The sequence below is a fragment of the Psammomys obesus genome, unplaced genomic scaffold (assembly GCF_907164565.1).
Source record: "Psammomys obesus unplaced genomic scaffold, mPsaObe1.curated_primary_1811, whole genome shotgun sequence".
Taxonomy (NCBI): domain Eukaryota; kingdom Metazoa; phylum Chordata; class Mammalia; order Rodentia; family Muridae; genus Psammomys; species Psammomys obesus.
Window position 1 is genome coordinate 8,034,579 of NW_026592666.1, and position 18,873 is coordinate 8,053,451.

General features: G+C 39.4%; 1 protein-coding gene across 4 annotated transcripts in view; it reads right to left on the minus strand.

The window, feature by feature from the left end:
• The window catches only part of Scaf4 (SR-related CTD associated factor 4), a 57,423-nt gene that overhangs the window by 20,119 nt on the left and 18,431 nt on the right, over positions 1-18,873 (minus strand). For 2 of the 4 annotated variants that reach the window (XM_055614931.1, XM_055614929.1), the window contains exons 2-11: positions 14,474-14,557; positions 13,519-13,563; positions 11,629-11,790; positions 9,757-9,892; positions 9,023-9,162; positions 8,310-8,459; positions 3,529-3,716; positions 2,942-3,050; positions 1,180-1,497; positions 652-725 (exon numbers count right to left, since the gene is read on the minus strand). In XM_055614931.1, coding sequence (XP_055470906.1) covers positions 652-725; positions 1,180-1,497; positions 2,942-3,050; positions 3,529-3,716; positions 8,310-8,459; positions 9,023-9,162; positions 9,757-9,892; positions 11,629-11,790; positions 13,519-13,563; positions 14,474-14,557 — 1,406 coding nt within the window. Of the gene's footprint in view, positions 1-639; positions 726-1,179; positions 1,498-2,941; positions 3,051-3,528; positions 3,717-8,309; positions 8,460-9,022; positions 9,163-9,756; positions 9,893-11,628; positions 11,791-13,518; positions 13,564-14,473; positions 14,558-18,873 lie in introns of all 4 variants that reach the window. The other 2 variants (XM_055614930.1, XM_055614928.1) reach the window with 1 other exon arrangement.

Consider the following 18,873-nt stretch of genomic DNA (forward strand, 5'->3'; position numbering starts at 1 on the left):
TCTGAGAACAACTCCTCTTTAGGAATTAAAAACACAACTGAACTGTGCTCTGATAGTAGCATGGAACTCCTGCAACATCACATACTCATAGGTACTGGCTCAACTCAAAAAAAAAAAAAAAAAAAAAAAAAAAAACATGGGTAAGGTGACTCTAGATTTGAAGAACTTTTTCTTTTTTTGTCCTTTTTAGACAGGGTCTCTTTCATATATGCCAAGCTGGCCTCAAACTTCTGATGCCTGAATGAATTTGATTATGGGCCTTAGGTACATGATGCCTGAATGAATTTGATTATGGGCCTTAGGTACACTATCCAAAAACTCTACTGACTTAGCTATAACCCCAGACTGAATTAAAAAACAAAATAAAAATCACTATTACTTTTGATACCTCTTCATATGCCAAGTGTTACTGTCAACACTTTGAATATCTAAAGCTGGGTGTGGTAGACATACCTTTAATCCCAGCACCCAGAAGATAGGGGTAGGTAGACTGCTGAGTTCAAGGCCTAATCTATACATTGAGTCCCATGCCAGTCAGGGTTACATAGTGAGACCCTATCTCAAAACAAAAAGACAACAGTCTAATTTGATCTTTCCAGTTTCCTCAGATGCAGAGCTACAACTTATCCTATAAGTTACCTGGATGCTGACCTAGATCTTGACTTTCTGCTCTCAGGCATGTGCCGCTTAACCTCCGGAATACAAGGTTGTTCTACTTCCATTTCCTAAAAGAGAAAGGGGGTGGGAGAGGAGGAAGAAGGAAAAAGAAAGAAAAAAAAGAGAGAGAAATTTAGAAATCATAAGGTCAAGAGGCCAAAATCTTATAAAAGCTATATATATATTTTTTTACTTGGACAAAATACTGACTAGCCAGCGCTGAAGGAAAAACAAAACCTCTCAAGGTTTGCAAACTAAGGGAAAGGATCTCTACCTGTGGAAGTTACTTTATAAATCACATTTTAACAAAACACCGACTAGATGGTAAACTACGCACTGGTTGAACCTCTAGCCTTGAGCTCAACCCTCACACGACAGTACTGTTGTATGGACCTTCCACTAGACTCTTGGAGTACCAAGTACACTGTGTTAATGAGTACCTAAAGAACTTCATCATACTGAAAAACTAAAAACAGCAAACAAGAAGGAATATGCATATAAATCAACCTAAGAAAGTATTACCTGCTGATGTGGCTTTTGTGAAAGGGGCTCATTTTGAGGCTGAAAAGTAGGTTGGAAAGTTGGTTGTACTGGTGGAGTTGGAGGAATCCCAGGCTGCGGCATGCCAGGTTGTGGCATGCCAGGCTGCGGCATCCCAGGTTGTGGCATGCCAGGCTGCGGCATCCCAGGTTGTGGCATGCCAGGCTGCGGCATCCCAGGCTGTGCCATGCCAGGCTGTGCCATGCCAGACTGTGGCATCCCAGGCTGAGGCATGGGAGGAAATGGAGGAGCAGAGATAAGCCCAAATCCTGGCATCTGTCCATTAGGAGGAAGTGGGACCTTTAAAGAAGAGTTGAATATATTTTAGGAAACAGCAACCACAATAGTTTATCTAAAACTTCAATACATCTTAATTGAGAAAAGCTACCTGATTTCTGTATGTAGAACTGTTCCGCAAACCAGTGTTACATATTCAAGCAGACGAAAGGTCTACAACTCATTCAGATTCTGAGCAGTGATTTAAGATATAGGCTTATTTACACAGGCAGCAACCACAGCTAACTACTCAGCCAAAGAGGTAGACTGCAAATGGTCTGCCTCCAACTTTTTACAGTAAGTAAGCTTTTTATAAGAAAAATGGCTATAAGAAGTGGTTTCTAGATTCCTGAAAAAAAAAAAAAAAAAAAGTATTTTGTTTGCTAGGCATGATGGTGTGAACTGGAGTGCCATTAGTGAGAGATCAGGCTGGTCTACAAATGGAGTTCTAGGACAGACAGAGCTACACACAGCAAGACCTCACTCTGAAACAAGAGCAGAGTGAAACAATAAACCAAAATTAAAATGCTCTTACAGCGTGGCCCAGGCTGGCCTGAAAGCACAATCCTCTTGTCTCAGTCCCTCAAATGTTAGACTGTGTAACTTCACGCCCAACTAAGTGTATAATTCTAAACATTTTACCAAAGGGCTTTTCGACAAAATTAACCTTTACAATTCCAAACAAAATTCACAATGGTCAGTGTTAAAGCTCAACCTGCTGCTTCTGCATGCAGTTTCAGCACCAACTAATCATGTCACAAAATACCTTTCCAAATGATTTATAACCACTCAGATATTGTTGGCAATATGTGCCTAATAAACACAAGGCAGATTATCCTTGTATTTTCTTCATATTTAAATAAGCTGCCTCAATGAGCCATTACAAACCACAGTACCAGGTACATGTTAAGTTTCCAGGCTTCATCTGGGGTCCCTGTCTACACAGACTCTCTACAAGGATTATAATGGAGAGCACCAACTCCTTGTCTTAAAGCCCTCCCCTAATTTACATTCACAGCAAAACGAGCTTACAACAGTCAGCAAAAATAAGTCTAACGACCCAGCCCCTATTTCCTGGGACACCCAGTGTGCTATATGTGCTTTTGTTGCATAATCCAAACTATCTATACTACCCAACACCAAGAACAGAAAGCTCTGTACAGGAGGCACTAATCACAGGGCACGGGAAAGAGAATCTGGTAAAGGAAACAGCTGCGTGACTAAGGAGCTTCTTTGAACAGAGCTGTAATGTCACTATTTTAACTAAAATATTATTATTAGACGAACATGTTATGTTGATAAACTTGTTGTAATTAAAATAAAAAGCAACTCAAAATAGCTGCCATTCCACAGCTCTCACTGGAGCTACAGTTCTCCTTAGCAAATCACATAGTAACAAGTATTCAGAAGTAAACCATGTGAGAACAGAGCCTGAGTGATAAACGCAACCCAAGGAAAATGCCTGTACCTGATGGTGCATTGCATCCTGCTGCATTCCCATAATCCGAGGCTGAAACTGGTCCATATTCTGATGCTGTGTGTACGCTGGCTGCTGCATGCTCTCTCCAGGATATCCACTAAAACAAGGCACTCTTATTACTCATTCAAAGGACTTAAGACCCGAAGTCACACTGCAGAACGCCACTCAGGAGTCACAGGAAATCAACAAATACAACATAAAAGCCACATTTTAAAATTCTAACTTTGACAGGGAAAATACTCTTGCTATGCATTTTTCAAATAAAATTTTACAAAATACAGACTCCACTGAAGGGGGCTGGAGAGATGGTTCAGAGGCTAAGAGCACTGGCAGTTCTTCCAAAGGTCCTGAGTTCAATTCCCAGCAACCATATTGTGGCTCACAACCATCTATAATGAAATCTGGTGCCCTCTTCTGGCCCACAGGCACATGCACAGGCAGAACATTATAAATAATAAATATATCTTTAAAAAAAAAAAAAAGACTCCACTGAAAAGAGTTTTTAATCCTTTTTTGTTGCTTAGATTCTGCTTTGTAACTGTTACCAACTATCAATGAACTACAAAGAAACTCACAATGGTGCCTGTGGAGAAGGAGGAGAGGTGGCAGCGGCCGGGAGAGCAGGAGCAGCCGCAGGTGTGGCCACAGCTGGTACAGGAGGTGCAGCAGCCGGCGCTGCAGTGGTGAGAGCAGCAGTGTCCTCTTTCTTTGAGTCTTCCATGGCTTCTGGCTCATCATCGTAATCAAATCTATCAAGCAGCTTCTGTAACATGTACAGTAATGTTCCATTTAAAACAAAGACCGAAAAAGAATCTCACTACTATGTGTGTAGACAATTTCCTTTTCTCCTGTACATTCTGGGGAGTTTGGTTCAAAGACAATTTTAACATGAATGACATGTGAGAAAATAATACAACTTTAAATTTACTTTCCTTTTTCGATTATATAAGTGCCCTCCCCAGTATTATCTGCTTATTTCATACTAAGTTTATCAGTACTTATCTAAAACACCCAATTGTATAGACTAAACTTCCGGAGCTCTGTGTGCGTATGCACAGGTGCATGCTCTCAGGCAGCTGCAGTGCAGCACTGTCCCTGTATGCGTAGAGATGCGTAGGCCCATATGCTGCTCAGTCAAAAATATACTAATGTAATGAAAGAGAACATTAAAGTACAGATAGAACAGGGCCAAGAGTCTCTTCAGCTGCTTGCTGTAATAGCTTCTTTCTCATAACTTCATAGCTCACACCAATTACCACAAATTTTCATTAAAAAACAACAAAAAATCAAACCCATACATTCAAAGAACTAGAATAGAAAATTTAAAATAAAATACACTGGGCCAGTGAGATACTTAGGCGGGTAAATTGCCTGCCATGCAAGACTGACACCTTTGAGTTCTATTCTTAGAACCCAAGCAAAGGTGGGAAAAAAAAAAAAAAAACAAAACAAAAAAACAAAACAAAAAAAAAAAAAACTTCACAAAATTGTCTTGACCTCCACATGTATACCATGGCACACATAAATCATTCCTGTATCACATAACTGTGAAAAAAATTAAGCTTAGCACGCTGTGGTGCATGCCTGTAATCTCAGCACTAGGGGAAGCACAGGCAGGCCGAACTCTGTGAGTTCGAGGCCAGCCTGATCTACAAAGAAGCAAGTCCACGAAAGCCTAGGCTACCCAGAGAAACCTTGTCTCAAGAAACTAAAATAAATATATAAATAAACAAGCAAATAGATAGATAGATAGATAGATAGATAGATAGATAGATAGATAGATAGATAGATAAAACATTAAAAGAGGGAATTTAAATTATTTAAAAGAGGGAATATAATATACTGAACAGCCACTGTGGTTTCTTTTAAAGAGATTATACACTTTTTTTTTTTTGTAATCATAAAAAAAAATCTGCAATACAGATCTGATTTCGTATTTTATGAAATCAAGGCTCAGGAGATTAAGAAAATTTTCTTTCCAGCAATGCCTACTGTGCTCATGGGTTTCCAACTCAGGTTTCTAACTCATTTTCTCTGTGCTGTTCTGCCTAGAAACTCTGCTGTACGTTATGAACAGATTTCTAAGTCACAAAAAGAAAGGGCTTTCCTTTGACAACATGTACACAGAACTACACCATGTGGAAAGTGTTTGGTGGCACAGCAAACTTCTTTATAAAAGAGCACTTCGTATTTTCTGAATATAATCTACACTTTAGGCATTTCACAGTTTTGCATATACTGACTTACGGTACCAGTAACACACATTTTTTCAGTTTTAATATTTATACATATTGATCTGGTAAACAACTTGAAGCAATTATAAAAATCTCTGGTTTATAAAAATTTTTTTGGTGGTTTAGAGGAAATGGAAGATGTAGGAAGATCTTAGTGTTCCTGGTGTCTAGCTTACAACAGACTTTACACACACGAACGAACATACACACATACACCCCATACCATCACCGCCAACAGAGAATTTCTTTTTGCAAACAACTACTTCAGGAAAACCCAGCAAGATAAAGGTTCCCACCACCATGTCTTTACTCAGTATTTCCTACCACTGGTATCAGAAGAAAAGCAACAGGAGCAGATGTTGAAGAGAATTTGTCAAATTCAGTACTACCTAGAGAAATAAGTAGAAACCTAAGCATTCAATACTGTGACAGTGACAAAATAATATAAACACCAGCCTTTCATCTATGGCATTATTAACAAAATTAATAGTTAATAAACATCAAAAAAATCTAGAAATCCAAGGATAAATGAAACAAATTTCCTAAGGCCTATACAAAGAAAACCATTTACTTACTAAAGTAAATGGAGATTCTGTAGAAGGAATTCTTCTTAGTACCTCCCAAAGCTAAAGGAATGCATTCATGGTACGTCCATCAGACAAGTATGTTGTGGTGGGTAATTTTGTGCTAACTTGGATATCTAATATAGTTGCCAGCTGTAAGGTCCAATCCAATAAAGATGTTACTACAGGGATAAGATGCCGTACATCAGATATAACTTCATTAACAGACCTGGACTGTAGCAGATTATCCTCCTTGACAAATGAGTGGGCCCTAGACACAATCTTTCCAACAAGAAATGGGGTTTCCTGAAAGCTTTATGAGGATCACAGCACAGACCCAGCCTGAGATTATAGTCTGTTGCCCTTTGGAATGCTCTCAGGAAGGTCCACATTGCTAACTTTGCATGGATTTACAGCCTGCTCATCTACCTGAAAATACAAGTACACAAAATAGAGCTGCAGAGACAGCTCAGCAGTTGAGGGCAGGGCTGTTCTTCCAGAGGACCCAGTTCAGTTCCCAGAACCCACATAGTGGCTCAACCATCTGTAACTCCAGTTCCAGGGACTCTGACCCCCAAAAGGAACCAGGCATGCACATGGTTCTCATATATACATTCAGACACATAAAATAAATCTAAGAAAAGGCTTCCCATCCACCCACTCATGGCTACTATTTGTGGTTTATCTGAGAACCCATATGTAAGGCCAGGAATACCACAAGTAAGCCTGAAAAGAAATTAAGCACAGGGACATCTGGAAATAAAGCGTGTGCACATGCTCATGCTAAGATCCTGAGTTCAATCCCCAGCACCAGCTGTGTGTTGCAGAAATAAACACGGGTGTGACAAGGGAACGTCCAAAAACAAACAAAAAACTGAACATGTAAGTAAGTCAAGTAGACTTGAAGGTACATTAGCTACTTAATAATATATATAAAAATAATACACATATATATACTTAACAAAACCTTAAACCATACTGTAAAATAAGACTCCACTCCAGAAGTACTAAAGAGACAAACATAAAACATGAACAAAGAGATTTCCAAATGAAAACAAGGGATTAATATTCAAAACCACATATACAGGAACTTATGCTCACCTGTACATGGAAACAGACCCACAGGCACACATCCAAACAAATCTTTTCAAAGCAGTCCAGAATAACTTCTTTCTGCTTTATAACTCTAATCTGTTTTCCCCTACAAACACACATTCCTCACTCTTGAGTGTGTGAAAGACCAGGTCTACACTGGGTATTCTTGTGTCTGAGACTTGGTTAAACTGGGTGCCCAGTAAGCTCTATGTTGCTTTTGCGTGGCTACCAGGGATGTGACCTCAGGCCATTACGCTTGCATGGCAAGCACTTCACTGACCACACCATCTCTCTACCTCTGTTTACTCCTTTTTCACTCAAAATTTAATCCAGTCTTTCTCAAAATCAGTAGTCACTCATTTATCACTAACATTAACGAAAACTGGCATTTGCCTACCGTACTCATTATTAATTACCGGTGATAAAATTTTTATATATTAGACAGAATCATAAATTTTAGAGATCATGAAATCAAATGTGTCATTTACTACTATGATTTAAAATTTTTTTTTTAACTGTCAAACTGGAGTAAGAACTTTTAGACACTCACAACCTTAACAAAAAACAAGAGACAAAAGAAGGGCTGTCTGATAAAACCCTACAGCATCCACACCCTTGTGGCAGTATCTTAACCATGCCTTCTAGGCTTCACTCTAAGACAATCCCTACAGGCTCATGTTCAACAGTTGGTCCCAGCTGGTGGCATTTTGAGGACGTGGTGAACATTTGGAAGACGGTGAGTAGCTGTAAGAAGGCCACCAGGGGCATGCTTCTCCAAGCTTCACCCGGTCCCGGATCCTTCCTTGGCCCTCCCGTTGCTTACTCCACTTTAAGCTGAAGAGGCTCATCACCACGTAAGCCTGCTGCAACCATGGATTCAACCTCACACACTAGGAACCAAAATAAGTCTTCCCTTTTTCAATTTGTTCTCCTGGGTACTTGATCACAGCCGCAAAGAAGCAGAGTTCCAAGGGGTGCAAAAGCCCACCGAGTAAGCAGAAAGACATTGGAGTCCCCTCAGGACTCACATCACAGACATGGTAACTACAGTTATCACAGCAACAGCATGTCTATCAAAGAAAAACAGATAACCTCTGATGCCTTGTCTACTGGAATCTTGATAGCATTCACACTGAATGTAGACAGACCTAACAATAAGGATCAAAACAGAAGCACAGGCCCATAGTACATTACTTCTGGAATAACATACAACAAAACAGTAAGCATCATTGCTAGGTACAAGTGGGGCTAGCGAAGAATTTCTTTATGTTCACTTTTCTTTATTCTGTAAACTTTTTAATAGCGAGCCTGCATCACACACCAGGAAAAATAAACATTTTGATGTTGAGGACAAAAACTCATGAAACCACAAACAAAACCAACAACCCAGAGAAGCTACAGAAGAGAAGGCCCACAATCCACGCTGGGTAGGACAGACAGTGGGATGATGTGAGAAAAGCGTACCTTGTCAAATGCAGTTTTTTGCTCAGGTGGTTGTGTAGGAGCTGTCTTTAACTGAGCTGTGATAGCCTGAACCTGAGCCATCACAGCACTGTCAAGGGCGGGAGACTGTGGTTTTGGAGGTTGTTGAAAAGTCTGAAGGATCTGCTGAAGCTTAAAGAACGGGAAAACCGATAAACCACACAAGAAAGCAGCATCGTCAAAGTTAATTTACTAAAAAGAGAAGAATCTTCAGAGTGACTGAAGATAGCACAGGCAATACGTAAACTGGGGAAGCACCCACCTTTTACTAATGTAAGTAAGGTTTGTGAATGAATACATTACAGTGTGTACTGCTCATGGTTAACAACGCATGCTGACAATCCCAAAGATACAAGCGAGGCTCAAAGAGAAGAGAAACACATGGAATCCTAACAGTAAGTTTTGTAGAATACAGAAAATTTCACTCCATATAATCTTGAGTCCATCAAAAATACTAGAATTGTGAGCAACAACACCTGCCACTCCAACAGCTCAAGTTCTTCCAGAAATATTATCGCTTCCTTATTTTCACATTCGAATTTCCCTTATTAGCCCTAACTCCTTACATTAGCTCCCTAACGAAGGCTACTCTGGTGGTAAAGACGTTTCCTCCAGTCAAGGTGCATGCGAAGAAGGCATGGGAACAACAGCAGCAGCACCTCGCTCAGTGAGCACCTGATTATTAGGCAGCTTACCTGCTGGCCTTGAGTTGTCTGAAACAGTTGAGCCACAGCAGCAAAGGCATCAGGGCTGGGCAGCTGTGGTACGGCAGGCATGGAGTTCGTGGGAGCTTGTGGAAGCTCAGAAGAGACTTTGACTGGGGGTGGAGGTGAGCCTAAAAAAGGAAATGGCATCAGGCCTCAAAAAGTCAACACAATTACCTTCTAAAGAGCCTCTTTTTTTTAAGTTTTGCTGCTAAAACAAAATCCTATCCAGTTTAATGTACAGAAAAATGAATAGACTGTAGTTACTGAAGCACATACTATATGAAAAGAGTGACAAAGGACATATTTCCATTTGAAGTAAGAATACAGGAGCAAAATTGTACCTGCCAAAAGCAAACTCAAGTCATTGTCTTATGTGAAAGTTCTACCAAATTTTTCAGGCACAGAAATTCTATTCTTTTTTTTTTTCTTCTTCTTCTTTCTTTCTTTTTTTTTTTTTTTTATCTGTCTTTTGTTAAAGAATCAAGTTTTTCACACAATATATTCTGATTATGGTTTTCCTTCCCCAAACCCTCTGAGATCCTCCCTCTCCTTATGCAAATCTACACCTTTTCTATCTCTCATTAAAAAACAAACAGGAATATAAAGAATAATAAAATATGATAGAACAAAAGCAAATAAACTGAAACAGGACAAAAACAGGACAGGCAGAGATGCCAATGCACTGGCAGGAATTTGTCTCATGACCAAACGTGCCACTGTACCTTCATTGTTGGTGACATTTTCTGCTACTGGAGCAGCATTACTGGTTCCTGCTGCCATGTCCAAAAGAGGCTGAATAATTTCAATTTTGAATACTCCATTTTTTTGCCAAAGATTTAGCACACGAACTATTTTACTCTGTTACATGCAAGAAAATGAATATGTAATAAATATTTACAGAAATAATTTATCATATCTGATTTTAAAGAGAATTACTGTTTTATAACATAACAAAAAAAATTAATCAGAATTATTAGCCAGTTAAACGACTCTAATTAACCTTTCCTCGCCGGTATAATCTAATGAAAGGAACACAAACAGAGTATATACCTAGCAAATAAAAAGAAAGGTATTTGATTACACTGCCCTTTACTAAGAGTTACAAAGAAAGACACTATGGAAGCCCAATTATCTTAGAACAGTTTCTTCAGGATGGTCAAGGCAGTATTTAAGAGACTGGCTGCATGTGTGCACTCAGAAAGGGGAGACTGTGAGTCTGAGAGGCCCAGTGCCTGAGCAAAAAAGAAAAACAAACAAACAAACAAAAACAAAAAGAAAACCAGCCAACCAGTAAACTGGCTGATAACAGAGGGAAACGCTGTTTGTGGCCAAGTAAACATGAAAAAGATCCAGACAAAACTCATTTTTCATGGTTGTAGGTTTATCTCCTATTCAAGGGTCTTTTTCCACCTCTAAGAACATACACAGACTGCAACACCCACAGTCTTCCTCTTAATGCAAACTGTCTCCATTCTCATCCCTGGGAACTGCACCCAGGATTCCATGCGAGAGTGGGCTGTTATGACAGAGAAGAGATGATCTGAACTGTAAAGGGAGGGGTGGAGTGGGAGCGGGGCTAACTGTGGCCTTCCGCACCTCAGGAAAGGGCTGGTGAACTATTTCACACCTAAACCTACGTACCAGCCGGCCTTTTTCTTAGGGTTTTCTTTGAATCTCAAGTCTAATACAGGAACAAGAAAGAAGAAATAAGCACTCTCTCTCTGGCTTGGCCAAACTGCAAATAAAACCTGTTTCTTTTTCTGTTTCACAATTTCTTTAGGAATTCAAGAGAAACTAAAGCAGCAGGTTAAGTGAGCGTTAGCAATGTCTGTTGTAAGTCCCACCTATTTAGAGTGCACATCACTGTATTACTTTCATATTTCTTCTTTCTACATTACACTGTGTGTGTGTGTGTGTGTGTGTGTGTGTTACAGAGTCTGACTACAGATTAATACCACTTATGTACCTGTATGTTGGGGAAGAATTCTCGGCCTTTTAGAATAAGCAACAAACTGAGATGAGTATTTTCCCTACCACAGAGCTGTTCATCGTCCATTTCTGTAGCTAAGGCAATCCTCCTGCAGCTACTAAGTGCTGAGATCAAATACATGTGTCTCCATGCCCAGCTGACAGTTATGTTCTTTAAAGTAAGACAATACTTCCTAAACAAACCTTTTAAGCTTCTCTTAACTGAAGAATATTTAACATGAAATATAACCTCTCTAGAAAATTTTAGTGTAAGATATAGAACTGTTCTAAGTACAATGTTGTTTAGCAAATCTAAGAACTTTACCTTCCTAATTGAAGCTTCAGACCCTATTCTTCAGCAATCACTGCTCTGCTCGGAGTCTCTAACTTTGGTTCCTTCTGCAATTCAACATTACAAAAGTCCTTGTGCAGAGACCATGTGACTCTCCCATTTCACAAGGAAGAATAGGAAATGACCACTGCAGAAAAACTGGACTTAAAACTCAAGAGTTTACTACTGAAGATATTATTCAGTAAATAACAAGCTTCAAACAACAGCAATTTAAACATATAAAAAGAAAATAAACTCAATAAAGACACAAAATTTTAGAAGTCATTAACCATACCTTATCTTCAGATGGACAAAGATATAAATATTGGAATGTAGCAGTTATATTTTTAGAGAATCTTGGCCCAAAAACATCTTTATCCGTTCCAAACTGATGGCGAGACTGTCTCACAATGGAGTCAATGACATATAATCCTGGAACCTTGTATTCTGGTTTACACTGCAAGGGTAAAGATAGAAAGTTGGTATAAGAAAAAAACAATCAGTGAGTGTGGCGGGACACACCTTTAAGGCCGGCAGAGGCAGGGGCAGAAGCAGGTGGGATCTCTGTCTACTTGGTGAGTTCCAGGCCATCGAGGGCTACAGAGTAAAACCCTGTCTCAAACAAAACAAAACAGAACAAACAAACAAACAAACAAACAAAAACGGAGGGAAGAAAACCTAAACCAAACCTGCTCACACGTATGCCGCTCTACACATCCATTGCCCACTGTATAGAAACTACAAGTGTTCCAGCCATCTAACTGGCTGCCAGACTTCAAGTCTGTACATAGTCACATTCTTTGACACCGGGACTTTGTTTCCTTCAGATCCTGACTTCTCTCCAAAACTTTCCAGAGGCCATTTCCAACATACTGTCCTACAAATTCAATTATGAGCCTCTAATTCAGTAATTTTCACCTTTGGAAATTACTAAAAAATACTTTTAAACATGCTAGTTTTACTTGCATGTATACCAGAGAAATAAAAAGTAAAATGAAAGGTTATTTGGGTCTACAAACAAATAACAGAAAAATAGGCATTTCTGTAGGAAAGGGCACAGCCCTTCATGGAAGACAACTAATTTAGCAACAAAAATCTTTGTGCTAAAGAAAACAAGATGGACGTACATTTTCTTTTAAGGTTAGTTACTGAAGCATTTTTCAATGCAAAGTAAACAGCTAGAAAGGTAAGTATATACTAGCTAAATAAAGCATAACAAAAATTACACAGAGGGCTATTCTGCAGATGTTTATAATATATTCAGTAGAAATGCAAGTCAGCAACCAGTGCTCTGTCCATTTTCCTTACAGATGTACACACACATAATAGACCATAAGCAGATTCAGATGTATATGGCAGAGGAGGCACACACATAAATAAACCATAAGTAGATCCAGATGTACGTACTGCAGTGACTGGAGGCGGAGGCAAACGTGCAATAAATGTTTCCCATTTGCTTCTTGCCCTTTGATCTGCTACTACAAAAAGCTTCTGCCATAAACACCTACTATGTGCTTCATGGCACAAAGGCACACCTACTATGTGCTTCATGGCACAAAGGCAGATCAACAGATTACAACTTCAAAGACAGCCGCAGTGCTGGCACACAGGCCATGGAGGCATAAGCAGGAGGACCTCCAAGGCCAGCTTGGACTACAAAGCAAGTTCCAGGACAGCCAGGGCTACAGAAAAACCATGTCTTAAAAGAACAAAAACAAACAACAACAAAAGCAGAAAGAGAGGGAGACAGACAGACACCTAAGACCATCCTCAGTTCTCTACTGAGAAAGACATGGTAATCACACACACTTTAAGACAACATTCAACCACACAACCAAAACAGTTTAAACATGATTGTAACAGGAAAAATAAGAAGCAACTCCATCTGAAAAATTCACAGGAGAATTAAATGTCAGCAGAGCGGATGGGGCAAACAGTGTAGAACAGGCAGGCAGTGCCCTTAGGCTGGGGAAGGACCCCGACCAAAAAAACAACATTCTCTGCTCAGCTACAACAGAAGCCAGGTGCCGTGCTTCTCGCCAATACTCAAAATGTATCAGTAATATAAAAACGTACCTTTTAAAACTTCTCAATGATTAAAAACTATTCAGTAACTGTTTAAAAAAACATTTATTGTATGTGTACGGGTGTTTTGTCTGTATATGTACAATAATGAAATAGTTACCTTTTTGATGAATTTTTCTACTATCTGAACAACATGCTTATAAAGCTGAAAAAGAACAGAAAATTAGTCAGTTTATACATTTCCACATTTCCTATAATTCAAAACCTTGAAATTTTCAATTTAAAAAATTAGCAATTAACTAGAAAAAATTAATTAAAAACAGTTCAAAAATCAACAACTGCAAAGAATCTTGAGAAAGGAATTAATCAGAACAAAACTACACACTATACAAGGCTAATGTCCTTTCTTAATTCATCAATCTTTAAGCAGCAAGATACCAGGCTATTTCAACAGGGCCAAGTTCAACAATAACATTTCTAAACTGTGCCATTTACTACAACATTATCCTGGGTCACAAAGCCTGTAAGAAGACAATAATATCTCAAAGCCAGTTTATAAGGACTAAAATATAGGGAAAGTCCTATGAATGGATGTTACAATGCAAATACACAGTATTATCAAAAACCTTTAGCAAAACTTAATTCACAAAATAAATTCTGATGTTTAACTGTATTATTTAAAAAATTTAAAAGCAGAGTTGGCAAGATGGCTGAGTGGGTTAGGGTGTTTGTTCCAGAAGCCTGGCAAACTTGAGCTGAATCCCTTGAACCCACATAAAGGTGAGAAGAAAATAAACAAAACAAAACAAAATTGACTTTAAAAAGTGGTCTTCTAACCTCCACATGCATGCCATGGCATGTTCCCACCCATAATAATTAAACCACCAATTATAATTAAACAATCAAAAAGTATTTCTTGGTTTGGAGAGATGGCTCAGCGGTTAAGAGCACTGTCTGTTCTTCCAAAGGTCCTGAGTTCAATTCCCAGCAACCACATGGTGGCTCACAACCATCTATCATGAGATCTAGGGCCCTCTTCTGATGAGAACGCAAATATGCAGTCACAGTACTGTGTAAATAATAAAGAAATAAAAAATTAAACATTTTATTCTTACCTTAATGGCTTTAATAGCAGCTTTAGTAATGAGAATCATCTTGGCTCTAGAGATGGGAGGTTTCATATCCATAAGTGAAAAGAGCTTAAAAAACAAAAATAAAAACAAGTTAAAAGACAAGGTAAATTCAGAGGTCAATTTCTCTTATTTTACAAAGAAATTTATACCGATTGGTCAAGAGAACAAACCTTTCTAACTAAGAATCTCCCAATTTGCCCATGTAGTCTACATCACTTAACTTCTTTACACGTCAAATATATGAATGTAGAGGCAAAACATTAAAAATGTTACAAACTAACCAACAAAATTAGTATACCAAAGAACTAAAAACCAGGAAGGGAAACAGAACACCTCCTTCTGAACTAAATGTGGCAATAGTGTGATTTTATCAATGTTTAGTGTAATTTCAGTTCCAAATCTTATAACCCTAACATTCATTTAGATAAACATATTAAAGTTGATAAATTTAAAATACCATTATAAAGTTCCAATTATCTGTGATGGTAGTGTGAAAATTCAAAATTTCTTAATTTAAAACCTAGGCCACCACTTAGAGTCAGAACAGTTTAATGCATCTTTATGACAACCCAGGTAATCCCATAATGCCAAACACCATATTCTTTCCCCCAAAGATTAAATCCAACTAAGACATTAACAATTAGAGTCCGAAAGGACTATAAACATATAATCCTGAAATTAAGTGCTGCTGGAGTGATGTTTTTGTGCACCGTGGAATCAAATACCAAGTCTGAACTTTGGTATCATCATTATTAGGGAGGGAAGGATGTCGCCATCAGGGCACGGATGAAGAGGTGCCAGGGCGAGACTAAAATGGCAAGTAACGGGTCAGGTGGCTGGGAAGTGAGCCAAACCAGTACTGTCAGGTTAGAAAGGACGACGCTGCCCAGCTTGGTGCCATAAGCTAGTAATAAGTCTGAGTCACACTCAAAAGCTAGGGCCGGGCTAGGAACAGCACACATTCACATGTGGTGCCCAACGTGGGGCTCAAATCCCCGGCCCTACGATTAAGAATCTCATGCTCTACCAACTGAGCTAGCTGAGCTTCTCACCCAATTGAAAGTGAGAATAGGTTAAGATCATTTGCTTTACCAGATAAAACTGCAGGTTTTTTCCTGCTCTCTGGGAGAGTGCCAGTCTCCTGAGGGAAGCTTCAGAGGGAACTAGCTACTACAACTAGTCTTTCACCCCTATACCGAGGATGGGCGACCACTTCAGGACCAGCAGGGACCTCTACCAGAGTTTCTTTTGCCTTCGCCCTGCCCAGGCAGAGTTTAATTGGAGAGAAGTGTCGGGTGTGGTAGCGCATGCCTTTAACCTCCTTGGTACTCGAAGACAGAGGCAAACAGAGCCCTGTTAGCTCTAGCTCAGCCAAGGATGCAGAGAGTCCCAGGTCTCAGAAACAAAAACAGGTGGGGAGATAGTTCAAACGCACAAGGACCTCATTTGATCCCTAGACCCACATGGAAAGTGGTGGCGGAGGGAGAAGGCAGCCAGACTTGGCGCACGACACTTGAAGCTGTCCTCTCTACATATACTCACTCACTCGTTCAATGTTTAGGCAGCACTCAGCTGAGGCATCTAAGAACTGTCACCCGAAGCGTCTAAGACTTGCCGCCTGCCACGTCTAAGTGCTGTCAAGCACACTTCAGGTTTCTGAACATTATCTACCTCCCATAAGCTATCTCCATTTCCTTCCAGCTAGCACTGTCTCATGTGTGTGTGCTGCCATGCCATTCTGACTAGACAATACAACGCCAGCTGGAAATTGAGTCTCTTCCTGGGGTAAGCTTCCCTACCTGGCAGTCTATCCTACATGTCATGATATCAGGTTTCTTTAAAACTGGGACACAATGTACCTACACATATACAGTGGTTAGAAAAGGCATGGGATGATAGAGGCACTACTATAGTGGCCAGACACTCTAAGCAGAAAAGGTGGAAATTTTTTATATGTTAAGAAAATGAAAAAAAAAAAAAAAAAACAACTTAAGGTATTTCATACAAATCCATTTTCTCAAGAGTTTCAGAAACACCAAACTGACAAAGTCAGTTACAAAGTCCTGAGCAGAAAGAGAGCACACTGATCTTCCAGGGAATGAGTTTGGTCCCTGCTCCCAGGCTCAGTGGCTCACCACAGTGTAAAACTGTAGCCTCAGGGGATCCAATTTCCTCTTCTGGCCTCTCTGGGCACCTACACTTGTGAATGCTTTTGTGTGCGCGCACACACACACTTAAATCTTTTTAAAAAGGTTCTCCTTGAGAACAACACTAAATAAAAAAGTAGAAAGGACATAGTAATGGGTGAAGCTATGTAAATCAATCAACTGAGACAAACTTAAGGATTTCAACTTAAAATCTCAAAAACCTGGTTCATAAACATCCAGCATACATTTACCATCTTTTCTATCTCTGTACCTTGAGAAAAAGGGGCTGCAGAAAAGTCAATTCATGGATCTCACGTGTACAATTTACTGACGCCTAACCTAGTATCCTCTAATGCCTCAGATTGTACATATTGAGTAATTTCAAGGTAAGCAAGTCATTATTTTCTTTAAAGTCCAATGAACATGCAAGACAGCTACTGCTTCCAAGTAAAAACAAATTTTCATAATCATTTTAAAAATTAAAGCAGACAATCACACAGTAACAACCAATATCCAGAGAAAAGATTAACAAGAGATGCATACGGAGAGGAGTCACTTCCATACCTAGCATGCATAAGATAGCAGGGTGACCTCATCACTTCTAAGGTTTCCTTTCACATGACTCTTGGGAAAGTTCCATGGCTTAGATGAACACCAAGTAATGAAATTAAATATTGTCAAATCTAGTCTAGTCTAAGGTTGACGCTCCCTAATGGTGTATCCAATGCTGTTTATCAACCACATTTAAGCAGAAAGCACTGACCATGATGGGGAATTCAAGAAACAAAACTGTCAGGCAGACAGATTCTCCTCCCTGAATGTTACATTCATTCAGCAATGACACAGAATGTGGGCTGTACACTCAACATCCAGCAGGCTGCAAATGGATCTTTAACTCATAAACAGGTCCGTGTTTGAAACAGAAACACCTGTAAAGAAAGTGAGGAGTTTGTGCTAAAAGGGTACTTGGAGCCTACTGGAAGTTAGGGATACAAAAAAGTCCAATTCAGCAGAGAAAAAGAGCTGCATGAAAGAGCGCCAGAGCAAAATGAAATCCTACAACTCAGGCACTTGACACTTTCAAACACTGGAAGGCTACCTGGAATGATAAGCAAATCTTGTTCTCTCGCTTAGAAAATTACGAGGACATAAGAGACACGAAGGTTTTGTTTATTACAGTGTGTGTATTTGGGTATGATGCACAGTTCATGTGCGGAGGGCAGAAGACAACTTTAGGTAGTCAGCTTTTTCCTCTGTGTTCCAGGTTCAGTTTCTCCAGCTGCCTGTAACCTTTACCCACTGAGCCAACTCGCAGAGCCCAGACGTGAATTTCCCAGTGACTCTAAATTCTAATTGGTTAGGATTGCAGAAAAATATTTGGAGGCTAATTTTTCACTCAAAAGCTCAACAAGTGGTGACTCTCAGCACAGAGAGAGGCAGCAGCGCCATCTTCAGGGTATCACTGTATCTCCCTGGCCGTTCTGGAACTCAGAGTAGAGCAGGTTAACCTTGAATTCAGAAACACACCTGCTTCTGCCTCTTTAAAAGTGTGTGTGTGCTACCACACCTAGTAGAGTGTGCTTCAGAACTTTCAAGATGACCTGACCTGCTAAGGAAACATAATGTTTCCAGGGCACTCAAGTTTCTTTTTAGGCGACCTTGCCTTTCCTTTACCAACTATTTTTAAATCCTAGAGTTGTGAATTTGTAAAAAAAAAAAAAAAAAGCTTTTAGGAAAGTTTCAAAATTAAGAGATTTAAAAATTATTTTCAAAAGCCGACGGTTCCCAATATATAGCTGACTTCAAACCATACACTCAACCACATCTCTACCTCTTTTACAAATCAAATTGATTCCTTGCTATCTAAATATATGAACCTACCTCCATGGAAACACATTCCTGGTAACCATGTGCTCTGACACCCATTAATTGAACAGAAATACTAAGAGCCCTTGTCATGTAGACCTTATTTCATGCTACAGATGAGAGTACTAAGGTTCAAGAATGGATCCCACGTTGCTATGCTAACATCCTACCCTTAAGTTACTACAAGACTCTGTGTGTGTGTGTGTGTGTGTGTGTGTGTGTGTGTGTGTGTGTGTAAGGCAAAAGTTAACTTCAATTGCCTCGCTTAGGAGACCTCCACCTTAAAAACAAACAAAAACCCAACTACCACCACCACCACCACCAAAAAAAAAAAATTAAAAAAAAAAAAAAAAAAAAAAAAAAAAAAAA